The following is a 25,322-nucleotide window of genomic DNA, read 5'->3' as shown; positions in this document are numbered from 1 at the left end:
TTCTCTCTCCCTCTCACATGTCCATTTCTGATATCTGTCACTTCATTACTTCCACCTCTGCAAACTCCGTCTATGCCTGAAGGCAGTGGAGATCAAAAAGCTCTTAATTATGTGTCCTGGAATGTGGGGTGGGGGTGGTGGAATATCACTCAGCTGAGGACAAGCTTCCTCTGTGTCTACCTTCTTCAAAGCCTGAACTTATTCTTTCTTTCTCTCCCCCCCCCCCACCTCACCCCACAATCGTCTCCTCTCCTCTCTCTCCAAGCCAGGTGAAGCAAGCATTGTAGGCAGTTGCCCAGTTTGTCTCTACAGACAATTATAAATAAATGAAGGAATATACATACATGCATGCATGTAGCTAGGCCTGTTCTGCAGTCTGGAAACTTCATAGGCTCATCTGCCCACAGGGACCTTTTCTTTCCTACACTTTCAGGATACCTTCCAAAACAGCCTTGAGGAGGAGAAAACAACTATTCTTCCACTGCATACACAATATCATGTCCTTTGTGTTCAAATCAAGCAGTCCAGAACTGTCGGGTTGGCCCAAAACATTTTGCTGCCTGAGGCAAAGGGCAAAACAGTGCCCGTCTCTAAAGAAGGTAGGAGAAAATGTGACAATTGAATGTTACTTTGACATGGGTGAAGAGCCATTGCCCCCAAACATGGCAGAAAGGAAATGGTTCTCTAGCTTTTTTTGATTTTGGTCTTCAGCTCCCAGAATCTCTTACCCACTGGCTGAAGCTTTTGGGAGCTGGTCTAAAACTCATTAGAGAACCAACCCTGGAGAATCAGTGGCTTTGGGAAACCAGGACAGGCTACTTTGAACAGTTCAGCGCCTCAAGAGCCCCCAGCATTGGCTCCCCAAAGCAACTACCTCACTGCATCTCATGCAGTGGTGGGGAACATCTAGCCTCCCAGACATTGTAGGGCTGGAACTCCCAACAGCCCTAGGCAAACTTAGCCCATGGTGTTTATGGGGAGTACAGTTCAACAACAACAACATCTAGAAAGCTGCCCCTTATGTAATGACAGGACTGGCCTAGCACTCAGCATAGGTCCCCAGCATAGATCAAAATCCCCCTTGAATCCTTTAGTAGGCATCAGACGCCTGGAAAGAAAGCCAGCCCTTAGCCTCCTGGGCTGTGGAGGATGCAACCATGCCTAAAAGGGAGAAACTAATCTGTGATAAATAACCCTGAACATCCCCTCACCTTGAGGCTGCTTCCTGTATCCTGCTTACAAGAACTCAAACCTCTACTACAGGGTGGTGGAGAAAAGAGAATAATTCATCCCTTCTCCCAGTACATACATACATACATACATACACACACACACCAAGCCCTTCAATTTGGGGAGCTTGCTTGGACCATCAGCCCCCAAACAGGAAAGGAAAGAGCATGAGAAGGAGGGGAAAAAAGAGGAAAAAGGAGGAGCGTCTGGCTGCATATGAGAACCCCCCCTCCCTCACCATGCACAGAGATCTAGGTCAACACTGATGCTTCAAGCTTTAGACAGTTTGTCAAAATAAGGGATTCATCTATTCTTTTTCCCCCCTCCTCCCCCTGCCACCCACCATTGCCAGTCTCCTGTCTGCCTGGCAACGGGCTCCCCTCCACCTCCACCACCCCAAGGCCTTCAGCTGTTGGCCAAGCAATGTCAGAGAAGAGATGTGGGGGGGAGAGAGACCCTTAGCAGGGCAGGCAAGGCCAGGAAGGGGCTTCTCCTATTGCACTGCTGTCCCTGGGGTCTCCAAAGAAGGGTAATGATCAATGGTAGAGTTTACACCACGATTGTCCTCATCCTCTTCTTCTGCCTTGTGATCTCCCACACACACACACACACACACACACACTGCATTGCCAACCTCTATAGTCCTTCAGCTTCATTCATCTCCTTCTTCCTACTCCCCCAAGCCTTGCTGTTCAGAACAGTTCAATAACTTCTTCCTAGTGATGCAGACCTCAGTTGCCTTCGGGTGGCGGAGAAGGTATGAAAGGGGAAGGTGGGCAGGTTTCCTTGCACTCTCCCCCCCCCCCCCTTCTCTATCCTTGGAGGGAATGGATGGATGACCGGCTCTTCCTCTTTCCAAGAAATGGTGTTGTTGCGTGCCTCCAAGTCATTTCTGACTTATGGCGAACATATCATTTTCTTGTCAAGGTGTTTGGGGGTGGGGGATTGCCATTGCCATCCTCTGAGGCTGAGAGAGTGGGGCTTTTTTAATGCTTGAGGATATGAGCCCTGGTCTCCAGCCACAGTCCAACATGACTCAAACTGCTACTCCACACTGCTAGCTCTCCTCTCTTCAGGAGGACCCTGTCCTTCATTCCTTTCTGCTTGGCCTGACTGCAGCCTGGGGGCATCCCCACCATCCTCCTCCCTCTCTTTGTAGTCTGGATTTGGGGAAGGGGAACCTGGATTGGGGGCCAAAGAGAGGAGATTCCTGTTGGGGGTCTCCAAATCATTTCTGACTTCTGCCAAGACCCAAGGGGAGCCTGTCATGGGGTTTTCGTGGCAAGGTTGCTTCAGAGGGAGGATTGCCCTTGCCACCCTCTGAGGCTGAGAGAGTGTGACTCACCCAAGGTCACCCAATTGGGGGGGGGGTTATGTTGGAGCAGAAGAGAAAAAAACACCCTGATCCCCAGAGTCCTAGCAGCCCAACACTCCCGCCATTACACCACTGCGGGCTTTCCTTGGGTTGACAGGGGTCTTCGTAGGACTGGAGAAATCACCCATTTTGACGCCGCTTCCACTGCCGTGGCTCAACGCTATGGAATTCTGGGAACTGTCATCGGTTGTGGCCCCCAGGATCTGCCCCCCTCCATCTTGTAGCATCGTGGAGACTATAAGACATCAGTATGCAAAGGGATCTGAAACAGGGTGACCAGACGTGGTCCTCCTTTCCCAGCAGCTGTCCTCCCTTCTAGCCTTCAGCTCTGGGGCCACGACCCACCACAGTCCCCAGAGCTCCACGGCAGCACGGAGCCACTGTGCAGGAGGCGTCAGAACGGGTTATTCCTCCAGTGTGGACGCAGCCCGGGTCCGGTAGCGCGGATGAGGGATGCTGCTGCTCCAGAGAGAGGAAGGAAGGAAGGAAGGAAGGAAAAAAGGCAGGCAGGCAGGCAAGCCAAAGGGGAGAAGTGCGGGGGTCTCCAACCGGGCGAGGGGTCTGGGATGAGAGGAGTGAAGAGAAGGGGAGCCAAAGGCACTACTCACCGAGGATCATCCCTGGTTGGTCTCCGCGGCTGCCGGAGCAGCACCTGGCGCCTGAGGGCAGCGGGGAAGAGGCAGAGGAGCTCCTCTCCTTCTTCTCCTTCTCCTTCCTCCTCCTCCTCCTCCTCCTCCTCCTCTTCCTCCCCCGTCTCCTCTGCTGCTGCTGCGGTGGCTGGAGGCGCTAGAAGCGAGGAGGCAGCAGCAGCAGCAGGAGCAGCAGAAGAGGAGGAGGAGGAGGAGGCGGAGGCGCAGGGAGCCTGAGAGAGCGGACCAGGGGCAGAGGAGGAGGAGGAGGAGGAGGAGGCATCGCCAGGGAGCCAGGGGGGAAGGGGAAGGGGGTTAGCGCAGCCAGGCACCGGCTCTACCTCCAGGCAAAGGGGGCATACTCCCCCCCCCTCTCTCTCTCATACACACATATACAAGGCGGGCTCCCCAGGCTGGCTGGCTGGCTGGCGCGCGCCCTCCCTGGCTTGCAATTGGCCAACTCGGGCGCCCAATCAGAAGAGGGCCTGCAGGCAACCCAAAATCATCATCATCATCATCGTAATAGGTAGAGTGGAAGTGACCCCCAGCCTTCCTTCTTTTCCCGGACCCCCGTTTCAGCCTTTTCAGTCCAAAAGGTCTTCCCTTTTTTTAAAAGCTGGACTTCTGAATTTATAATCTATGAGTCTACTGTATGTATGCCCTCCCTGTCAGACTTCGGTCCAAAGAAGAAATTCCAAAAGGCCCTCCCTTTTGAGGAGGACTTGAGGAGCCTGGGTTCATTTTTATATAGGAAGTGTTTTGGGCTTCCTCCATCTTTCCTTCCTTGAAGGCCCTCCCTTTTGAGGGTGCCTGGTCCTGCTTTGCAGTGAAGAGGACCTCTGGTCACTCCTGAGGAGTGTGTGGCTGGGAGCTGAGGCTGCTCTTGCTCCACAGTGGCTGCAGGTCAAAGGCTCCCTTTTGGCATGCCCTGGGCCCAGCATGCGCCAGAGCATGCGCCAGGGAGGCCCAGGAGGAGGAGGAGGAGGCACGCACACACCTGCCTGCCTTTCTTCCTCCCTGCTGCAACAGGCTGAAGTAGGCCAGCTGGGAAACTGAGGGCCCAAACAGACAGGCCAAAATAAAGCTGCTTCCGGTCACTTTGGAGGTATGCTGTTTAAATGACACACTCATCTTAAGAGGCCAGAAGCTGCACCAAAGCAATGCTCCAATCCTTAGGACTGGAGCATGGCTTTGGCACAGCTTCCAGACTCTTAGGACACATGCATCATTTAAACAGCATACCTCCAAAGTGACCCAAAGCAGCTTTATGTTGGCTTGCGTGTTCAGGCCCTGAGGGACTCACGCACTGCACACCCACACCCACACACACACATCGGTGTATGCCTCCAAGACCTTTCCGACCTGTGATGACCCTAAGGCAGGGTGACCACTAGACATGTCTGTCTCAAGGAGGAATGTCAAAATGCCCTCCCTTTTGAGCAGAATGCAAAGTGATAGCCCTGTTGGTCTGCAGAACCATTAATCAGCTTGCAGCACCTTTGAGGCTCATTGGAAGAAAGTTTCCTTTCAGTTAGTATCAAAAGGTGCTACAAGCTCTCTCTGTGTACTGAAAGAAAGCAGTTGACAGCATGAGCAACAGTCTACTACTTCCTCAGATGCATAGTATCATAGAATACATAGTATCATAGAATACATAGAATAGGGACTTAGAGATGGAAGAGACTCCTAGGGTCATCCAATCCAACCCCCTTCTGCCATGCAGGAACTCATAATCAAAGTACCCCCAATAAATGGCCATCCAGCCTCTGTTTAAAGACCTCGAAAGGAGGAGACTCCACCACTCTCCAAAGGAGCATCTTCCACTGTTGAGTAGCCCTTACTGTCAGGAAGTTCCTCCTAATGTTGAGCTGGAATCTCTTTCCCTGTACCTTGCAGCCATTGTTCCATGTTCTAGTCTCTGGAGCAGCAGAAAACAAGCTTGCTCCAAGATGACCAAACTGAGGCAGTAATACTTTGGGCATAACATAAGATGACATGACTCACTGGAAAAGACAGTAATGCTTGGTAAGGTGGAACACAGTGGGAAGCAGGGAAGACTGCATTACAGGGAGATTGATTCAGTGTAGTCATGATATTATTTACACAGATGTAAAGATATTCAACTGAGCACAAAAGTTAGAATTGTACAAGCCATTGGGTTCCCTATTACTATGTATGGATGCAAGAGCTGGACAGGAAGAAAATTAATTAATTTGAGATGTGGTGCTGGAAAAGATGCTGAATATACCATGGACAGGCAAAAAGACAAACAAATGGGTCCTAGAACAGATCAAACCAGAAATCTCTCTGGAAGCCAAGATGACTAAACTGAGGCTGTCATACTTTGGCCACATCATGAGAAGGCATGACTCATTGGGAAAAACCCTATAATGCTAGGAAAGGTGGAGGGAACCAGAAAGAGGAAGGCCGCGGGATAGATGGATCGAGGTCATGCATATGAATTTACAGGAACTAAGCAAGGCAGTAGAGGGCAAGGGAGTCTTGGAGATATCTACAAGATCGCCATGAGTCAAGATCAACAGAAGGGTGATTAACAACAAAAGTCATGTCCCAGAGTTTGTAAGATCTTAACAGGACTGGTGACAACAGGGTGTTTAGGAAGTCTCATTCATAGGGTCACCATAAATCAAACATCTTCCACCTCACTTCTCTAATACTTGGAAGAACACACACACACATGCTGGAATATGGAGCAATAAGGGATATTTCTAAACAGTGCTTTTGAAACAAGAGTAGGAAACTTTTAGATGGCAAGATATTTTGAATGAGGACTCCCATAATTTCTTATCACAGGTTATGTGGGCTAAGGGTTGCTGAAAGATGACATGAAATGTATCAAATACTGTATATCAAACACATCTGTTTTGAGTGTAAATTTACTGCATGTGCAGAAGATTGGAGTAAGCCCATGAAAATGAAAGAGATGGACAGAAATGGAAAGACAGAAAAAATCTTGCCTGTACTTGGGTCAAGGTGCTGTATAATTCAGTACTGATTGCATCACAGCAGATGCTGAGTAGGTTGCCATGACATTTGTGCAACTCCATTCCATATGGCAATCATAACAGAAATGATTGTGGTATCTGGGGACCAAAGTGTATTTTCCTGTATTCAAAGTGTTACAGTTTCAGTTGTGGGAATATTCCCTGTCCCTGCAACAGAAGTGTAGCCTTATGGAAGATATGGACACAATATGAGCAACAAACAAGAAACAAGTGTGCATTCATTCATAAAAATCCGACAGTTCAGAATTGTAAGGAATGGGAGCTATGTTGGAGACAATGGAATAGTAAATATGATAGAAAAGGTTCCCATAATCATTTTTTTTCAATTTTTTAAGGGAAAAGGGGATTTAGGCTTCCTTTAGGATTTAGCGGGAGAACGGAAACTACTCCCCCCACACACATTTTCATCCGCTCCCCATAGGCCTTCATATGTTTGAGAGAAGGTTAAGAGGTGATATGATAGCCCTGTTTAAACATGTGAAGGGATGTCATATTGAGGAGGGAGCAATCTTGTTTTCTGCTGCTCCAGATAATAGGACCCGGAATAATGGATGCAAGCTATAGGAAAAGAGATTCTACCTAAACATTAATCATAGAATCATAGAATCGTAGAGTTGGAAGAGACCACAAGGGCCATCCAGTCCAACCCCCTGCCATGTAGGAAATCCAAATCAAAGCATCCCCAGCAGATGGCCATCCAGCCTCTGCTTAAAGACCTCCAAGGAAGGAGACTTCACTACACTCCGAGGGAGTGTGTTCCACTGTCGAACAGCCCTTACGGTCAGGAAGTTCTTCCTAATGTTGAGGTGGAATCTCTTTTCCTGGAGCTTGCATCCATTGTTCTGGGTCCTGTTCTCTGGAGCAGCAGAAAACAAGCTTGCTCCCTCCTCAATATGATAGCCTTTCAAGTATTTAAACAGGGCTATCATATCACCTCTTAACCTTCTTTTCTCCAGGCTAAACATCCCCAGCTCCCTGAGTCATTCCTCATAGGGCAAGGTTTCCAGACCTTGCACCATTTTAGTCGCCCTCCTTTGGACACGCTCCAGTTTCTCAATGTCCTTTTTGAATTGTGGTGCCCAGAACTGGACACAATATTCCAGGTGGGGCCTGACCAGAGCAGAATACAGTGGCATTATTACTTCTCTTGATCTAGACACTATACTTCTATTGATGCAGCCTAAAATTGCATTGGCTTTTTTAGCTGCTGCATCACACTGTTCACTCATGTTCAACTTGTGGTCTACTTGGACTCCCAGATCCCTTTCACACGTAGTTTCATTCAGCCAGGTGTCCCCCATCCTCTATCTGTGCATTTCATTTTTCTGCCCTAAGTGCAATACCTTACATTTCTCTGTGTTGCATTTCATTTTGTCAGCTTTGGCCCAGCTTTCTAGTCTATTCAGCTCATTTTGAATGTTGATCCTGTCCTCTGGAGTATTAGCTATTCCTCCTAATTTGGTGTCATCTGCAAATTTGATAAGTATGCTCCCAATTCTGTCATCCAAGTCATTGATAAAGATGTTGATTAGGAGGAACTTCCTGACAGTAAGAGCTGTTGGACAGTGGAAGACACCCCCTTGGAGTGTAGTGGAGTCTCCTTCCTTGGGGGTCTTTAAGCAGAGGCTGGATGGCCATCTGTTGGGGATGCTTTGACTGAAAGTTCCTGATTGGCAGTGGTTTGGACTGGATGGCCCTTGTGGTCTCTTCCAACTCTACGATTCTATGAGTCTATGAACATCCTAGATGTTCTTTTAGTAACAAAATACCTCCCTGGTACTAGAAAAAACAAAACTGGACACCAACGACTCCCCTCCCTCGAGCTACGAAGAACTAGACAGAGCTTGGAAAATGTACCTTGTTTGACTACAGCTCCCAGGATCCCACAGTCAGTGTGGTCAATAAATTCTGTGGCTGGACATGGCCTGGATAGGAGAAATATGGATTGCATGCCACACGTCTATGGGAGTAGGCTCTGGTTCACAAAAGTTTATGCCAAAATAATACATCTGACTTTAAGGGGGCACAATACTCTTGCTTGTTGCAACAGGCTAAACACAGCTCCTATTCTGGAAGTCATTTCAATGGATATGTACGTTACGATGAGTTTGCACATAAATATTCATCACTTCTCAGTAATAGGGTTGCCAACTCTTTTTCTCTGGCAGGGTTCCCATATTTTTAACAACTGCATGACAAGCAAAAATTCAGCAAAAGAAGCTATTCCCAGAATGGAAAGGAGGTGCAAGGATGGAAAAACCTTCACCTGCTGAATTTATATTTTGTTATGGAGATGTTGAGGGCACTACAACAAGACCAGTAAAAAAGAGAACTTGGCAACCCTACCTAGTGGGTGAAGAAGCCATTACAAAGCAATCTTTATAGGATGAGGTTGCTGCCACACTGCAGAATTAATGCAATTTGACACCACTTTAACTATCATGGCTCCATCCTATGAAAATTCTGGATTTGTAGTTTGCTGTGGTAGCAGAGCTCTGACAGAGAAGGCTAAATATGTCACAAAAATAAAAGCCCCAGAATTCCATAGCATTGAGCCTTGGCAGTTAAAGTAGTGCAGATGCAGCCTGAGATTTACAAGAAGCACCTGCAATAAAATAATGCTTATTGGAGTTTTCCTGTTCAGAATTTTTGCCAACTTTTCATGCTGTCTTCCAAGTTGTTCTAGTCTCTCTTTCCCACTCCTTCCCTCCCCCACTGCATTTTCAATTTTTCTCCCACTGTAATCATCAGCTAGCATTTCATGCTTATTGAATATATTCAGTCCCAATTCTTCTGTTCAAGTTTCCCTGCCCATAGGAATCCCTCCCCCCAAATAGTTCTCGTAGTTTCGCAAACCTGTGGGTTTCCAAAGCCATCCTCTAGTGGCTACAAAAAGCTGCACGCTTACAACAGATTTCCTATTTGTTGACACTGGCAAACCCCCTCTGAACAAATCTTGCCAAGAAAACCCCCTCAATAGGGTCACCTTAGGGTCACCATAAGTCAGTAATGGTGTGAGGGCACACAGCAGCAACAACAAATATAGTTCCAACCTTCATCCAAAACCTCAGGAGAAATGCACAAGCTAATGATCCTCTTTCATCCTCAAAACACACACACACACATATAATTTTATCCTTGCAATCTCATGCAGTGGATTAGATTTAGAGGGAGTGACTAGCCCAAAATAACTCTCTGTGTGTGCATGCCCTCACCTGTCAACATATGGTGATCCCAAGAATTTCATAATAGTGTTTTCTTGGGCAAAGAATACTCAGAGGAGGTTTTGCTAGTTCTTTATTCTGAAATATAGCCAACAGCACCTAGGATTGGTTGGTGGTCTCCCATTCAAGTGCTAACCAGGGCTGACCCTATCTAGCTTCCAGGATTTGCTGTCTGCAGGGTATTTCAGAGAATCATAGAGCTGGAAGAGACCCCCAAAGGCTATCCAGTCCAACACCCTGCCATGCAGGAATACACAATCAAAGCACTCCTGGCAGATGGCAATCCAGCCTCTGTTTCAAAACCTCCAAAGAAGGAGGTTTGGGGCTCTTTAAAGTCATGCACTGACCTTAAGCAATTGTTCTCCCCAATCCTACTCCAGCATGTTAACTACAACAGTACATGGTTCCCATATCCCTTGAAACAAAATGCCACTAAACGATGAGCATCCACAAGTTCAACAGCATGCCACTAAGTGATGAAACAAAGGACAAAGCCTAGTGCCCTTATACACACATGACTCAGCCCTTGCCATCACTAAAACAGATGGGTGTGTGGAAGAACATCCATTCTATTAAAGGTCCTGACAGGGGCACACCTGACTGTAGCTTGACTTTCCCTTGATTTTCTAGCCCCTGTTGAAGTCCTTGTAATTAATACAAAATTAATAATGCAATGCCTCCTATCAAACCAACTTTTGAGAGAAAAGGAAGAGGCAAGGAGATGATATGGGTGGGAGAAGCAACTGAGATTTCCTGTTCTTCTTGCTGAAGAGTTCAGTGTAAGTTGGTCAACCTTCCCTCTCTCATGCTGGCAGAGCTTGATGCAACAACCTCAACTCCTCAATTTTGATGAACTCCTTCTGTTCTGTGAGAAGGTACAAGACTGGGAGCGGCTTGGGAGGGAGTGGAGTTGGTTCCAATGTGGGACAGGCTTGGGGCCAGGGTGCGGAAGCAGCTGTGATACAGAGCAGAAGAGCAGGCTCAGGCAGGAGTATGGCAGGAGGGTGGAAGAGGATGGGGGCAGGGTATGGAAAAGCTCTCCTTCCTACCCCTCTCAAAAGCTGGGGCCACACAAAGCCTGTTCAGAAGGGATACAAAGTCCTATATGACATGTGCTTTAGGATGCCCACAGAGATGAATTGCCATCCATCTGCATTTTTCTGAAAAAGAAGATGCGAGGATAACAAGCATAACATTTTAATTTGCAGTAAAAAATTAATAATGCAATCTAAATCATGACAAAAAAGCTATCAAGCTCTGATGTGCTAACAGAACCCTACTAACACATCTGTGCAATTGCCATCCTCCTAGAATAATATGCAATAGGACTTTCCTTTGGAAGAAAATTAAACAAGGGGTGGGGCAGGTTCAGGGAAACCCTACCCTGTGATCTAACACATTTCGTAAGCAGAAAGTACTAAAAGAGATTTTTAACAGAAGGCACTTCAATCAATATATTGTGTATGTAGATTTGTATAGTAATTTGTTAGCTTCTGCTGCACAGATCTAGTATTCTTTCAACAACCAATGTTAGACAACTGGAGGGTCACAGCATTTTGCACCAACTGTGGCTTTGGAACAGTTGCCAACAGCTGCCCTACATAATGTGCATCCCAGTGGTCAATCCTTAATGTTACCTAAGTATGGATAATGCTCCCCAGCTTCTAGTTCCTCAGCAGTTAAAGCATTTGGTGACTCAGTATGGAGAATAAGAGGGGGAGGAAAGGTCCCCCTTTTTTTGCTACTATCACTTGGGCTTCAGAGCCAAAGCTAGGAGCACTCACACATTAAAGGCATGCATGCAGCTTCTTGTCACAAGAGGAGAGGAAGATGTGGAGGATATCTTGCTCTTGTAAAGTTGACATGGATGAGAGGGGTGAAGTTTGGTACTAGTAAAAAGACCTCCCTACTGTGTACTCCACTCTCTGTTAGAGGTGTCATCAAACTGGGTGCATCTATATATTAGAAATAATGTAATTTGATGCCACTTTAACTGCCATGGCTTTGGCCTACGTAATTCTGGGATTTGTAGTTTTATGAGGTACCAGCACTTGGCTTCATAAAACTACAAATCCCAGAATTATTTAGGATGGAGCTACAGTGTAATAAACTACATTATTTCTACAGTGTAGATACACCCTGAGATTCTGTGTATTGGCTAGTACATGTTATGTTACAGCCAGAAATCATCAATTAAAAGTGTTGCCTGGAATGGAGACAGAGTGAGAAGGAAAATGTTAGTTACTGCCTGGCAAATACAGAATGTCTATCAATTCAGGTTCACTCTTAGGGTCAGACTAGAGATGAAGCCTATACATTGGGAAACATTTCTCTCTCTCTCTCAGTGAAATGAGAGGCCAGGTAGAGGTCATTAGGACCACAGTGCTCATGGAGAATAAGCTTGTTTTCCTCTCACTTCAGTATCCAAAGAAAAATTACACCAGGAAAAAGTGGTGCCAATCAGATTCCAAGTGGTGCCAATCAGATATTTATTTTCTCTTAGGCCAACAGCAGAGGGCTAACCCTCCCCTCTCCATTTAATGGTCCCTATTAAAATCCCCCAGTGTGCCTGCTATTAATTAAAAAGACAGACAGCCTTCCTAATGATATGTTTGATATAGCTCTTCATATGTTGTATACCTCTCAAAATCTCTTATGTAGAGCCATTTTTAGGTGGTATTTTCTCTTAAATTTATCAGGAAGGATATCCTTACATAAGATTCCCCACTCACCTTGGTGCAAGATTGTCTATGAGGAAATTTTGGGGCAGGGGATGAAGAAATTTTATTTTTACAAGTTCACTGAAAGCTATAAAATTACCATGTGAACATTGATAAAGAAAGTTGCCTTGTAGCACTTTGGCGCCAGTGGGATCCTGTGAATCAGCCCACAGCAAAAGTAGTAGAATAAGAACAAAAATGCAGAACTTGTTGATTATGCATGTGAATGGCAAAACCTCTTGTTTGAACACAGACTGTGCATTTTGCATGCTCGGTGTGGGGTCTCAACAAAGACTGGATCATGGGAGACATTTTCTTTCAGGCATTTGTTGGGTCTTCTTTTAAAAAAAAGTCAACAGCAAAATGCTTCAGTCATCTCTGAGTAACTGAATGCCATTCACAACTACCAGCTTGTATGCCATCTCATGCATAAAGACAGGTGCAGACATGCTTACAAAGGCTTCACTTAATTGCAACACTCAGAGCCTACACCTGAGATAATTACAGGCTAATATCACATTATCCTACTCCTGCAAAAGTGGCTGCTACACAATGATTTAACCCTGGGGGCAAAGTCATTCCTGAACCATGCAGCAACACTTTCCCACTTTTAAACATGATAGAGCCATCATTATAACACCTAGGGAAGAGAGATATCAGCATGTTCAAACTGAGGTGTACTGCCACTTTCTTCAGAGCATGAGAATTGCTTTGGCAGATACTAGGTCCAAGTTTCACCTAGTCCACCTTTTTGCATCCACCAATTAGTCACATATCATCTGCATCTTCAGAAGCTCACAGCCTGGACATTCTTTGCTGTTTCCCCAGCAGCTGATAATAGTAGCTGTGTTTACTTACTAAAGTAAGGATTGTCCAAACCATCATATGGATGGATTGTCCAAACAATCCAACTGATGTATGGATGGAAAAGCTAGACAACGAGGAAAGATGACAGAAAGAAAATCCAGTTCATTTGAGTTAAGGTGCTGGAGAAGAGTGCTGAGGATACCATGGATGGCCATAAAGACAAACAAATGGGTATTTCAACAGATCAAGCCTGAGCTCTCCCTAGAAGCCAGGATGACCAAATTGAGGCTGTCATACTTTGTCTGCATCATGAGAAGGCAGGACTCACTAGAAAATACAATAATGCTTGGAAAGGTAGAGGGCAGGAGAAAAAGAAGTAGCCTACAGGATTTCAAAGCCACTTTCCAAACAAAGGGTTTTAATGTGCAGTTAGGCACATAGGCAACTTAAGAAAAGAATAGGCAAATTAATGGAAGACTAGCCAGGGTAGTGTAGTTGTTTCAGGGTTGGATTGTAACTGTAGACATCAGAGTTCAAATCTCCACTTAGTCACAGAAAACGATCTTGGGCAAGTATTTCTCAGCCTCAAATGAAGGCAATGGCAAACCTCCTCTGAACAAATTTTGCTAAGAAAATCCCATGATAAGTTCCTCCTTAGGGTCATCATAAATAGTAAATAACTTGAACATAACAGCAGAAATCTCTCTACTGTGCAAAATCCATATTGAATGATAACCTATATGCACCATAAAAATATGTTGCTTACTGTTCATTGTTGAAGCCTGCTTCACATCAGTTTCATCTAACAGAGTTGGAGTTAGGAAAGACTGGCAATAATTACTTTCTAATTCAATTTCATGAATTTTACTACACCATGAAGATTTACATAAATATTCTCACATCGCATTCCCAATCTCATCTTTTACGTTAAATAAAAAGCCCCACACTTCTTAAGCCCTGGGACCTTTAATATCTTGCCCATTAATTGGCCAATTCTGTATCTTCTAGTAAATGAGAACTTGGCATACAAACAAAAAAACATAAACTTAGTTCTCAATTCAGGTTAATTGGAGTCCAGGTCATTAGGACTTCAACTGTGATTCAAAAACTAACAGACTTCAGCCCAAGTCAAAAATTGATGTTTTTAAAAAGACAAACTTTAACTGTAGGAAGTATACTTTGAGTCCTTTCCAGAATGACTCAGACCCTTCAGACCCCAGAGGAGGTCAAAGCACATCCTCTCCTTCATCACTTTAAACCTGTTGAACATGGAGAAAGAGCACTAAACAAAGCGGTTTTCAACTTTATTTAGGAAAGGCCTCCTAGAACAGAGAGTAACATTTAGACTAGTGGTTTCCAAACTTTTTTGGGCTACCACCCAAAATTAAAAAAATTCAAAACAACCAATCTCAATTGCTGCTCCCTTTGCACCCGGTCACCTTGGAAGCAGCAACTGAACAGCTAGCTGAGTAGCAACTGAGCCATTGGTTCCTCTTGTCTCTAAACAGCAGGGATGTAGCTAGGATTTTAGGAAGGGGGGGTCCCAGACTAAGTGCCACCATTATAATGGGGCTTGAGTGTGGCGGCGCAGCAGCACACACCATTCATTTTTCTAATGGAAGGGGGGGTCAGGACCCCAAGAACCCCCCTGGCTACGTCCCTGTAAACAGGGATGTAGCCGGGGGGGGGGGTCCGTGGGATCTGCCCCCCCCCTTTCCAGTAGATACAATTAATGGTGTGTGCTGCTGCACTGCCACGCCCAAGCCCCATTATAATGGTGGTACTTAGTCTGGACCCCTCCCCTTCCCAAAATCCTAGCTATGTCCCTGCCCTAAACCTGCTGTCCCTTTTTCCTCATGCCTCCTCACCATTCCCTTTTCCCTCACAACTCCACTGAATCTTTCTACTGGCCCCAGAGGGATAGTATTCCCTGCTCTGTGAATTACTGATCTTGAGTAACATCCCAACTAAAGAAACATAAAATGTAACTGAATAGGTAAAAGTTGTCCTAGGCCTGTTACAGACAGGCCAAAATAAAGCTGCTTCGAGTCACTTTGGAGGTATGGTATTTCAATGATGCATGCGTCCTAAGAGTCCAAAACCCGCACCAAAGCCATGCTCCAGTCCTAAGGACTGGAGTGCAGCTTTGGTGTGGCTTTTGGACTCTTAGGACTCATGCATCATTGAAATACCATACCTCCAAAGTGACTCGAAGCAGCTTTATTTTGGCCTGTCTGTAACAGGCCTTAGTCTTCTATGGGGTGTTGAAGACAGTCAACCCCTCTTCATTCTGCCCACAAAAGAAAAACTAACTTTGCCATTGCCAGCCACAAATGCTGGCAAAATGTCAGGAAGAAACTTTTCTGGAACATGGCCACATAGCCCGAAAAACCCACAAAAAACTAACTTTGGCCCTCTACAGACCAGCCATTAAGGCCAGCCTGGGGTGGAGTCAGGGCATTGCTTCCACATGATGCCCGCCCCAACTCTGTCCCCAGGGCGCCATGATGCTGTGCGCCGCTCTACACGGTGCATGGCATCATGGTGCTCCTCCAACACTGCATCCATATGACGCAGCATCAAAGGAGCACCACTAAGCCGCGGGAAGACAGATATGGCACCCTTTCTAGGGTGCAAAAAGGAGCTGCTTGCCATGGCCCCAATCCAGCTAGGAAAGGGGCAGCATCGTGCCATCCCTTAGGGACTGTATGTACAGCCCCAGAGTCTACTGCCTCATGACATCTTCTCATGCCTTCCCACTCTCCTAATTTCACAGGGACAGTCCTGTTTAATCCTCCCACTTTTTTGGCTGTTTTAAAATGCCCCAGATTCCCTCTGCCCTCCTCCTGCTTTTCCCCTTATCTTATTTCAGGGGTAGGCAACCTATGGCCCGTGGGCCGGATCCGGCCTGGCGAGGCTTTGGGACCGGCCCCAGCCTGGTCCTGTCGCCAATTGCTGCTGGGACCTTTGGCCTGTTGCGCGAGACCTTTGGCCTATCAGGAGGAGGGGGACAAGGGGGAGCAAGTGGGGGCAAGTGGCGGGCACAGGGGGCAAGGGGGGCAATTGTCTATAGAAGCCCCAGAAACATGCATTTATATTAACATTTTTAAAAAAATCAGCACATTTTTTGCATGTCCTCCATTTTTTAAAGTGTCCTCCATTTGAAAATTTTGTCCTACATTTGTCCCGATTTACTTATTTATATAATTTTTAAAAATTATTTAATGATTTATTTTTTGGCTTCGGCCCCCCAGTTGTCTGAGGGACAGCAACCCGGCCCCCGGGTCAAAAAGGTTGCCTACCCCTATCTTATTTCATATTACCATGACTAGAGATGAAAATCCTGAACTATGCATAGTTTTCTCTCTGTTGCTGGGAAATACGAACTTTCCTTTGTAATATTCTCCCCATATTTAAGCATCCTGAGGAATAATTGGGAGGGTTTTGGACAAAAAACTGTTTTCTGTGCTGGCAAAAGGGTTTTCTGTGCAAGAAAAAAGGATTTTGCACAAAACCTCCACATTTTTCTTTGGCAGAGTAATTCCTCCGTAACATCTTGGGATATTTGAAGAGGGAGAGAAAATTACATAAAATACTTGGTAGTCTATTATTCTTCCTGACTGTCAATTGAATAATTCCTGACCTGGGGTTGAATAATAACAAATACTCTATCTCTGCTTAGCCATGAAAAAGAAGCAGTGTGGAGGAAGCTTGGGAGGCAGACTTCTTCAGAAACTGGAAGTCTTGTGCAAATAAGGTGAACAAAAAGGAATATAAACTTGCACAAAGGAAATGCAAGCAGACAAGTAGGGATGCAATTTTTTTTATTGAGATCATATTATTAATGGCATCAAGGGCAACAATAAATAATTATTTAAATATACCTAGGAGTGAATTGAATTGTTGGATGGCAATGGAAATAAAGTCATTCTGGGGAGACTAAAGAGAAGCTAAGGAGCCATTCAGACTACCTTTTACCCCGGATCAGAACCCGAATTAACCCTGGGAAGTTCATATTACCCCGAATCTCCCACAAGTGAATCTAAGGCTTGCACACCCATTGAGGGGCAAATGCCCCTTAGCACAGGTCTTTTGAAAGTGGAGTAAAAGCTGTATCTTTTGGGGGGGAAACTGGGTCCGGCGAATATAAACTTGGCCCCTATCATGATCAGGGCAAGTTCAGGGGAGGGATTTAGGTCAGAGGGAGGGCAGAGGGTATAACTGGAGAAAGGGTGCCATGCCAAAAGAATTGGAGGAGGAGCAGGAGGAGAAGGAAGGAGTCTTGAAAGGGTGCCAAGGGAAATCGGGATAACAGAGCAGGAGCAGGATGAGAAGGAAAGAGCCTTGGAGAAAGGGTGTCAAGAGATGGAGGAGGAGGAGGAGGATGAAGGAGCTGGGGGAAAGAAGGGTCCACAAAGGGCAATCAGGGTAACGGAGCAGGAGGAGGAGAAGGAAGGAGCAGGATGAAGGGTCAAGTTCAGGGGAGGATATTAGGTTAGAGGGAGGGCTCAGAATGGAACAAGCTTCCCTCTCACACCAGACAGCTTTCTCTCCCTTTTTATTTTTTTATTTTTGACAGACTATATGCGCATGCTTTTTGCTACAGGTAGATACATATATAGATAGAATGTGTGTCTTCTTGTGCTACTTTCCCTTTCATTTCCTTGCTCCAGCAGGCACTTTGCAATAGGTTTTTTTTCTAAATTATTTTTTTATATGCGAATGCTACAATGCGAATGTTACAAATGTTTCCCTTTCAATTTGGCAAATTGATACAGAATGCTTTTGCTACTGTATGTGTCTGTAAGGAATTCTGGGGTGTCTGTGAGAAAGCAAAGGATGCAGAGATGCCATTTGGGGTGAGGAATTTATTATTATTATTATTGTTGTTGTTGTTGTATGTGTATGGGGCATTCTGGGATCGCAAGGAGGGAGGATGCAGAGATTGCATTAGATTGCATTTTGGGGTTGAAAATGGAGGCAGGGGAAGATCCATAATCTGTAGTGACCCAAATACACACAACACACACACACACCTGGAGGTTTTTAAATTTGACAAAATATGCGCATACTGCTGCCTGTTTTTTTTTAAAGGAGGGGGGAAGCACACTTCCGATTGCCCAATGGCTGCAGGAATCATCACCCTGATGAAAGCGGAACTGAATTTGATTGACAGCAAAGGCGCCTTCATTTTAGACCGGTTCCGCTAATGTGAACTCTCTGCAAGAGCTGCAATGGCATTCAGGGTTAAATTACCCTGATTGAGGTAAATTATTAGTGGGCACTTGCTTCCAGAGGGATTTGGGGGGCGGGGACTGAATCTGCCCAGTTCCATCCAGTGCAAATAGGTGAGTCAGAATGAGGCCTGAATCAGTTCTTTTTGTTTATCTTAAGATACAGATGACCCATGTTTGCACTGATGTTTTCAGGATGGGAGCATTATGAAATTGAGGTGAACAGTTGTGTCAAGAGGGGAAACTCTAGAATCTAGACATTATTGACAAATTGCAAGCAAACAAATAAACCACCAGTATCAAACATCATCCATTTCAGAAATCATTGAGAATACGTGAAATTGTTGCTCTTTTAACTAAAATATATAATTTGCTCATAAGATCAGCCTCTGTAGCAAAGGACTGCAAAGTGGCCAACATAACCTCAATTTCTTAGAAGGGATCTAGGAGGGTTCCAGGAAATTACATGATGGCTAGCTTAATATATGTTCCAGGTAAGCTGTGGAAAGGATTGTAAAGGACATAAAAATGTCAAGTACACTGAATGGCAAATCCCACTGGAGAATAATAAACATAGGCCTGTTACAGACTGCCAAAATAAAGCTGCTTCGGGTCTCTTTGGAGGTATGCTTTTTAAATGATGCATGCATCCTAAGAATCCGAAAGCTGCACCAAAAGCTGCACTCCGGTGCTTAGGAATTGAGTGTGGCTTTGGCACGACCTCCGGACTCTTAGGACCCATGCATCATTTAAATAGCATACCTCCAAAGAGACCCGAAGCAGCTTTATTTTGGCAGTCTGTAACAGGCCATAGATTCTGCAAAGGCAGGTCCTATCTCATTAACCTTTTAGTGTTCTTTGAAAGAGTCATTAAATCTATGGGTGAAGTGATCTGGTAGAATTTGTTCAAGTGGTCACTTGAGAGGCTTTTGAAAAATTTCCTCACGACTCTCCAGCAAATCTAGTAGTCATGCAATAAGAGGAGAGGTCCTCTTCCAGACTGCAAACTGGTTAAATACCAGGAAGCAGGAATAAATTATCAGTTTTTGGAATATGAACAGTGGGCACACCTGGAAATCTGTACTGGGACAGTGCTTTTCAACTGAGTCACTTATGACTTAGAACCAGGACCCGATTTTCTGATGACACCAAATTCCTTAGCATGGTGAGAACAAAACTGGATTGTGATGAATTCTAAAGGGATCTGTCTCTAAACTTCAAGACTAGCCTATAAAACGGCAAATAAGATTCAGTGTATTTAACTGGGATCAGTTTTACACATACACCGATGGAATCTGACCTAGCAGCCAGTGACAAGTGGAGAGATCTTAAGGTTGTGCTGGATGGCTCTGTGAAAATACAGAACAAGTATGTGGCTGCTGGGAAGTGGGTGGAGGGCATAGGCACATTCCATGCTGGGCACCAATAGTAAAAGGAATCAAAAATAAAACATGCTGGCTGTTGGGTTTTGAAATTTGTCTAAAAGAGAATGAATTTTCCAAACTAGGGTTGCATCTGCACTGCAGAAGTAATCCAGCATGACAACACTTTAATTGCATGGCTCAGTGCTATGGAATCCTGGGAACTGTCATTTGTTGTAGCACTAGAGCTCTCTGACAGAGAAGGGTAAATGTCTCACAAAACTATAATTCCCAGAATTCCACAGCATTGAGCCATGGCAGTTAAAGTGGTATCAACCTGGATTATTTCTCCAGTGCAAGATGCAGCCTGGGTATTCTGGCCCATTAGCAGCAGCTGGCCAAGGAAGAGTAACTCCTTCTTGTACCAACTACCTGACAATAGTGACCAGGTAAGAATCAAAAGGGCAGCCTCAGCCTCTGTTATCCATACAAATGGTAGCAGCAGCAGGTAGGGATTTCACTACAGCCTTGTTTTCACAATGAGTGCCACCAAAATTAGGAGCCAAAAGCAACAGTGATGGCCCAGGTAAACCTAGCTCTGTTTCTTAGCCAACACACCAGCCCCAGCAACATAACATGCTTTGCATTTTGCTGGCATGCTAAGCTACAATCCCAGCAGCTGCTGACAGCCTCCTTCCTTTCACCATGTTCAGGAGCCTTTGCTTTAGATGCAGGAGCTGCTGCGTAAGGCAGTAAGTGACCTACCATGACTCAGCACAGCTGAAACCCTTCCTCTGGTGGAGGGAGAATGTAAGAATCCTTAAAACCTCTCTTAGAACAAGTACATGCACATAAATTGGTCTCAGTGCTGGATCTAGGGAGAGATTCCTTCTATGAGATGGCGCTAGGATTTTCAGTAATCACAAGGCCCTATGCAAATCTTTGAAATTAACCAGGCCACATCATTCCACTTAAATAACTGTAGTCCCAGGGGCAGAGCAAAGAAAAGCAGACTCCCAGGGAAATCTGACAAGAGGGCTCAAAGAAGCTGAAGTGATGCTAATATACCTTTTATTAAATTTGTCTTTGCTGGTTTCAAGGCACATTTTCAGACTGCACAGCACAATTCTACCAGCAGAAGCATGAAGTGCAGCTTCCAAGCTGGTTTCATTACCACATTCTTATACAGTATAGGTCAGCAACTGGATGCCAGGAGGAAGGCAACACTTGTCTCTAGACATACACTTGCTCACTCTCACATGCATGCATATCAACAAATCAGAGGTGGAACAATGCCAGGAAGAGAGTGGTATAGGTAATTTTTAAGAATTGCTAGCAGGTAATTTGTGGGGCATCAGGTAGAGGGTTTAGCACATAACCTCCCCCTACAAATATGGCACTTTAATCCAGCCAATTTCAGCACTGTTGTTAGCCGCCATCAAGTCGACTTTGACATAGCAATCTTATGAATGAGAGACCTCCCTATTGTAACCCAAAATGCAAGAGTCCCAAGAAGGCACCCTCAATTAATATTTAAGAAGGGCAATTTTATTTACTCAAATGACAGCAGCCAAGAGGGTTCACGCAACTAAAGTAGGGATCAAACTGTGTATAACTGTTCCAAGAAACAGAGTACAGGTTCAAAAGTTAGTTTATTTATAATCAACAGGAATCACCATTCACACAAGATACTCACTCATGCACACAGTCAAGAACTAATGATATAAAAGGTGGTAGCAGAAAGGGACTTCAGAGGTTGCAGAGCATAATTCCAGATGCCAATTTCAGATGCATAGTTCCGGGAAACACTGTGAAATGGCTCAGCAGCTGCCTTAGGTTTGTGGCGTGGCCAGCTTATGCTGAGGAGTCAGGTGAGATCTGGACAGAGTGCCTGTCTGACCTCAAATGGGATCAAATTGAGACTGCCTGAGCAGGCACATTTATAGGGCAAAACATATCCTGGGGCAGGTTTCAGGACGTGAGTGGCTTTCCAGGAGGGAAGAATGAGCAAGGAAGTTGAGAATGGCTGAACAATCAATGCAAATGTTCATGGACAAAGAATATCATGCCCAGAGGGGAGTGTACTTGGATTTCTGTTCATATGTAAACACACCATCACTCCGATCAGTGCAGGGATTATATAGATTTTGATCGTGATCGATCTTTCGTGGCTACATGGTCTTCAACAAACCCATGTGGAGCTGCCCAGTATTCCTTACACGGCAAGGCAATTTCCCACACTGGGACACCCCTGTGTCTACATGCTCTAAACATCCCTCTCTGGTATCAATTTGGTTCAGAGGAGAGTGCAGAGGGCTACACCTTGGGGTAATATTTTCATCAACAGCTCTGATGAAGTCTTACACACTTATAGTGGTGGCTTCCTTGAGTGGTTCTATCCATCTGGCATGCAGTCCTCCTCTTCCTACTGCCTTCTACCTTTCCAAGCAGTGTTAACTTTTCTAGTGAGTCATGCTTTCTCATGAAATGTCCAAAGTAAAACAGTTTCAGTTTAGACATCATGGCTTCTAGGAAGGGTTCAGGCATAATTTGCTCTAGGATCCCCCCTCCTTTTTTTCTTTTTATCAGTCCACGGAATCCACAGCCATATTTCAAGTGAGTTTTCTTCCTGCTTTCCTCACTGTCCAGCTTTCTTAGCCATGACTAGAAATTGGAAGTACAATGACATAGACCATCTTAACTTTAGTACTCAATTATATATCTTCATACACTTCAGGATCTTTTCTAGTCCCTTTATAGAACTCTTCCAAGTCCTACCCTTCTTCTGATTTCTTGACTGCAGTCCCCATTCTAATTGATGACTGAGCTAAGGCATGGAGAGCCTCTAAGAGGTAGTTGCTATCTTTACCACAGCCAAAGAGAAAGTACTTCAATAAGGATATGGGGAACAGGTACATACACCTGCCTGTCCTCCACCTGTCCCCAGTGCACTCATGCAGACCAAAATGCATTATCTTCTTTCCACTTTCATTTGTCTGGAGAAAGCATTGTTGTTTCCTGAAGTTGCTCCATCAAATCTGGAAGCTTCATGGCTTTGAGGATTGATGCTGGGCATGCTTACTGAATTTCTGTGCCTCTTCTACGTGACATTAGTTCTTCTCAGTGCCTCTTCTGTGTGCTATTACTGCAGTCTCCTGTTTCTGTATGAGACCCAACCCAGATTTTTCTTTTTTGAAATGTGCAGCCATTTGTCAAAGTGGGCAAGCTGTTTAGTGCTCACAATATAAATAATCCAGCAATGCTGCCCGATGCCTGCCCAGGTAACAGGAAAGTGAGAGAGCTCTGGAGAATATACAGAGGAATCCGTGGAAGGGCAGAGAAGGGGGTAATTGAAGGTGAAGGGGAGAGGAACAGGAAGAAAGGAGATGGGGGTAGGAAGAGAAGGCTGGGCTAAATTCATTATGAGAGTATTAGACAATCATTATGCATTTGTTATGGGTGCTGCTCTACATGCATTCTAAGTGCATTCCTAATGCATACTATCCATATTCAAGGTGTATTGTCCAAGTATTCTCAGTGCTTTCTTAAGATATTATATACACATTGGGCATTCTGAGTGCATTTGATACGCGTCGTGAAGATATTCTGCACAATTACATTCTGAGTTTATGAGTTTATTTTACACTTTTAGACAATCAATCCTAGTCCATTCTCAGAGCTTTATACACTCATTCTGGGTACTTATGGTCAGAATAAAAGGGTGTGGTTCTGCATTATGCATACATTATAGACAATGTAATGTATTCTAATTACACTGAGAATAAAGTCAGAATGATTGTATAATAAAGTCTTACAGGGTCATCATGATTGTACAACATGGCTTTATCAGATATAAGTATAATAAGTGTGAGTTCATAAATATTGATTCTATGTTATTTTCTGCAGCTAATGTGACAAATGTGTTTGCCATACCAAAATGGCTGCATTTGTACATAACAGTAAACCAGGAGTCTGGAAAGTACTACCTTACTGTAAACAAGCTGTGTGCTGGTGGTGTGTGCAGGCCCTTTTCTCCTGCTTGGCTGCTCCTGCTTATGTATGTTTATGTAACTGTCCAGAAAGCAAAAGCTTACTGTGATGTGATGTCCCAAACCAAGAGCCTAGCTTATTGTTCTTTTTTTTAAAAAAGGCCAAGATATGTAAGCCAAAATCAAACAAAGTTTTATGACGTTGACTTGTAAAACACACAACAAGCCAGGATCCCAGTTTCAGATGTTACATTATACTTTCTTTCTTCTGGTTACTGTAGCCTAGGGGTTCCCAATCTGGAGTGCCCACGCCCTTAGTGGATGCAAGATGGGTTTTCAGGGGGTGTGACAAAGAGTGGCTTTTGTCCTTGAGTAACAAGTCATCACTCAATTGCTTCTGAATAAATTAGAATCTAATTGTTCAATTTAGATTTGCATTTTATGCACTATGTTAAAAGCTTATTTTTTAAGTTCAGTTTTTTCACCCATAGCCTTGTACATGGTTTAGTTTGTGGTTCAAAAATTGAAAATTAGACTTCTTCATCTTCAAATGTGATGTTATTTTTGTAGGGGGTAGAAAACATTAACCAAACATTCCTAGGGGCGTGGGACATAGAAAAGGTTGGGAACTACTTCTTTAGCCACTTGTGCTAACACACATGACTGTCCAGTAGTGAATGTATTGACACAGAGAAGTTATGCTGGTTTACCACTGTGTGTGGATGTGCAGTAGTTATTCTGTGAAGCCAGTAGCATCATACCTATTGTCCACTAGATGCCCATGATCCCTTGATCCTCCTTGCCTCCAACTGCAAATACTGAATGACAAATGGACATCAATTTGGCCCACTTATTATTACGGGATATTGTTTGGTCTGACAGGACTGTGGAAGCTACACAAGCATGGCTTTGTTCAGTGCCATAAAAACAGAGTCCTGGAAGCATCATGTTATGAGATGGATATGCAGAATGTGAAAAAAAATTCCTCCCACTTTTGAATGGATTTTTATTGTTGTTGTTAACTGTTCTCAAGTTGATCTCAGCCCATGGCGACCCTATGGATGAAACATGTCCAAGACTCCCTGTCCTCCACTGCTCTGCTTAGTTCCTGTAGATTCATACCTGTGACCTCTTTAATAGAGTCCATCCGTCTAGCATGTGGCCTTCCTCTTATACTTTTCTCCACTTTTCCTAGCATTATCATTTTTCCAGTGAGTTATGCCTTCTCATGATGTGGCCAAAGTACGACAGCCTTAGGGTAGTCATCTTGGCTTCCAGAGAGGTTTGTTTGACTTCTTGGCTGCCCATGGTATCCTCAGCAGTCTTCTCCAGCGCCACATCACAAATGAATTGATTTTTTTCCATGTCCACTTTCTTAATTGTCCAGCTCTCTCATTATTACATGGTAATAGGGGATGCAATGGATTGTACGATTCTAACTTTCGTGCTCAGTTATATATCTTTACATTTTAGGAACTTTTCTAGTTCTTACAGCTCCCAAAACTATTTAGCTAGCATGGCTCATGACCATGCTAGGGGATTCTAGGAGCTGTACTCCAAAAAAAGGGAATTTTTGAGGCATTTTTAAAAATAAAAGTATATTTATTGTGAATAAAGTGCCTTTATACAGGTCAGTTCTCAATTTTTGCTAGAAATTCATCTCTCTTTGGAATGCAGGGAGCCAAACCAAGTTCTTCCAAGTGTGACCAAGGCAAAACAAAGGCATG

At 44.6% G+C, this 25,322-nt stretch overlaps 1 protein-coding gene across 4 annotated transcripts in view; it reads right to left on the bottom strand.

Moving 5' to 3' along the window:
• ZNF385A (zinc finger protein 385A) overlaps positions 1–25,322 on the bottom strand; it is a 290,379-nt gene that overhangs the window by 209,368 nt on the left and 55,689 nt on the right. For 3 of the 4 annotated variants that reach the window (XM_089481003.1, XM_089480985.1, XM_089481010.1), the window contains exon 1: positions 3,214–3,627. The exons of the other annotated variant lie outside the window; for it this stretch is intronic. Coding sequence is in view for 1 of the 3 variants with exons in the window: in XM_089480985.1 (XP_089337111.1) it covers positions 3,214–3,223 (10 nt within the window). In the remaining 2 variants the exon portion in view is untranslated. Of the gene's footprint in view, positions 1–3,213; positions 3,628–25,322 lie in introns of those variants that run through there. 4 annotated transcript variants of the gene reach the window in all.

This window comes from Sceloporus occidentalis, unplaced genomic scaffold (genome assembly GCF_023333645.1).
Source record: "Sceloporus occidentalis isolate IW3139 unplaced genomic scaffold, rSceOcc1.0.p SCAF_1, whole genome shotgun sequence".
NCBI lineage: Eukaryota > Metazoa > Chordata > Lepidosauria > Squamata > Phrynosomatidae > Sceloporus > Sceloporus occidentalis.
This window is presented reverse-complemented; position numbering and strand designations above follow the sequence as displayed.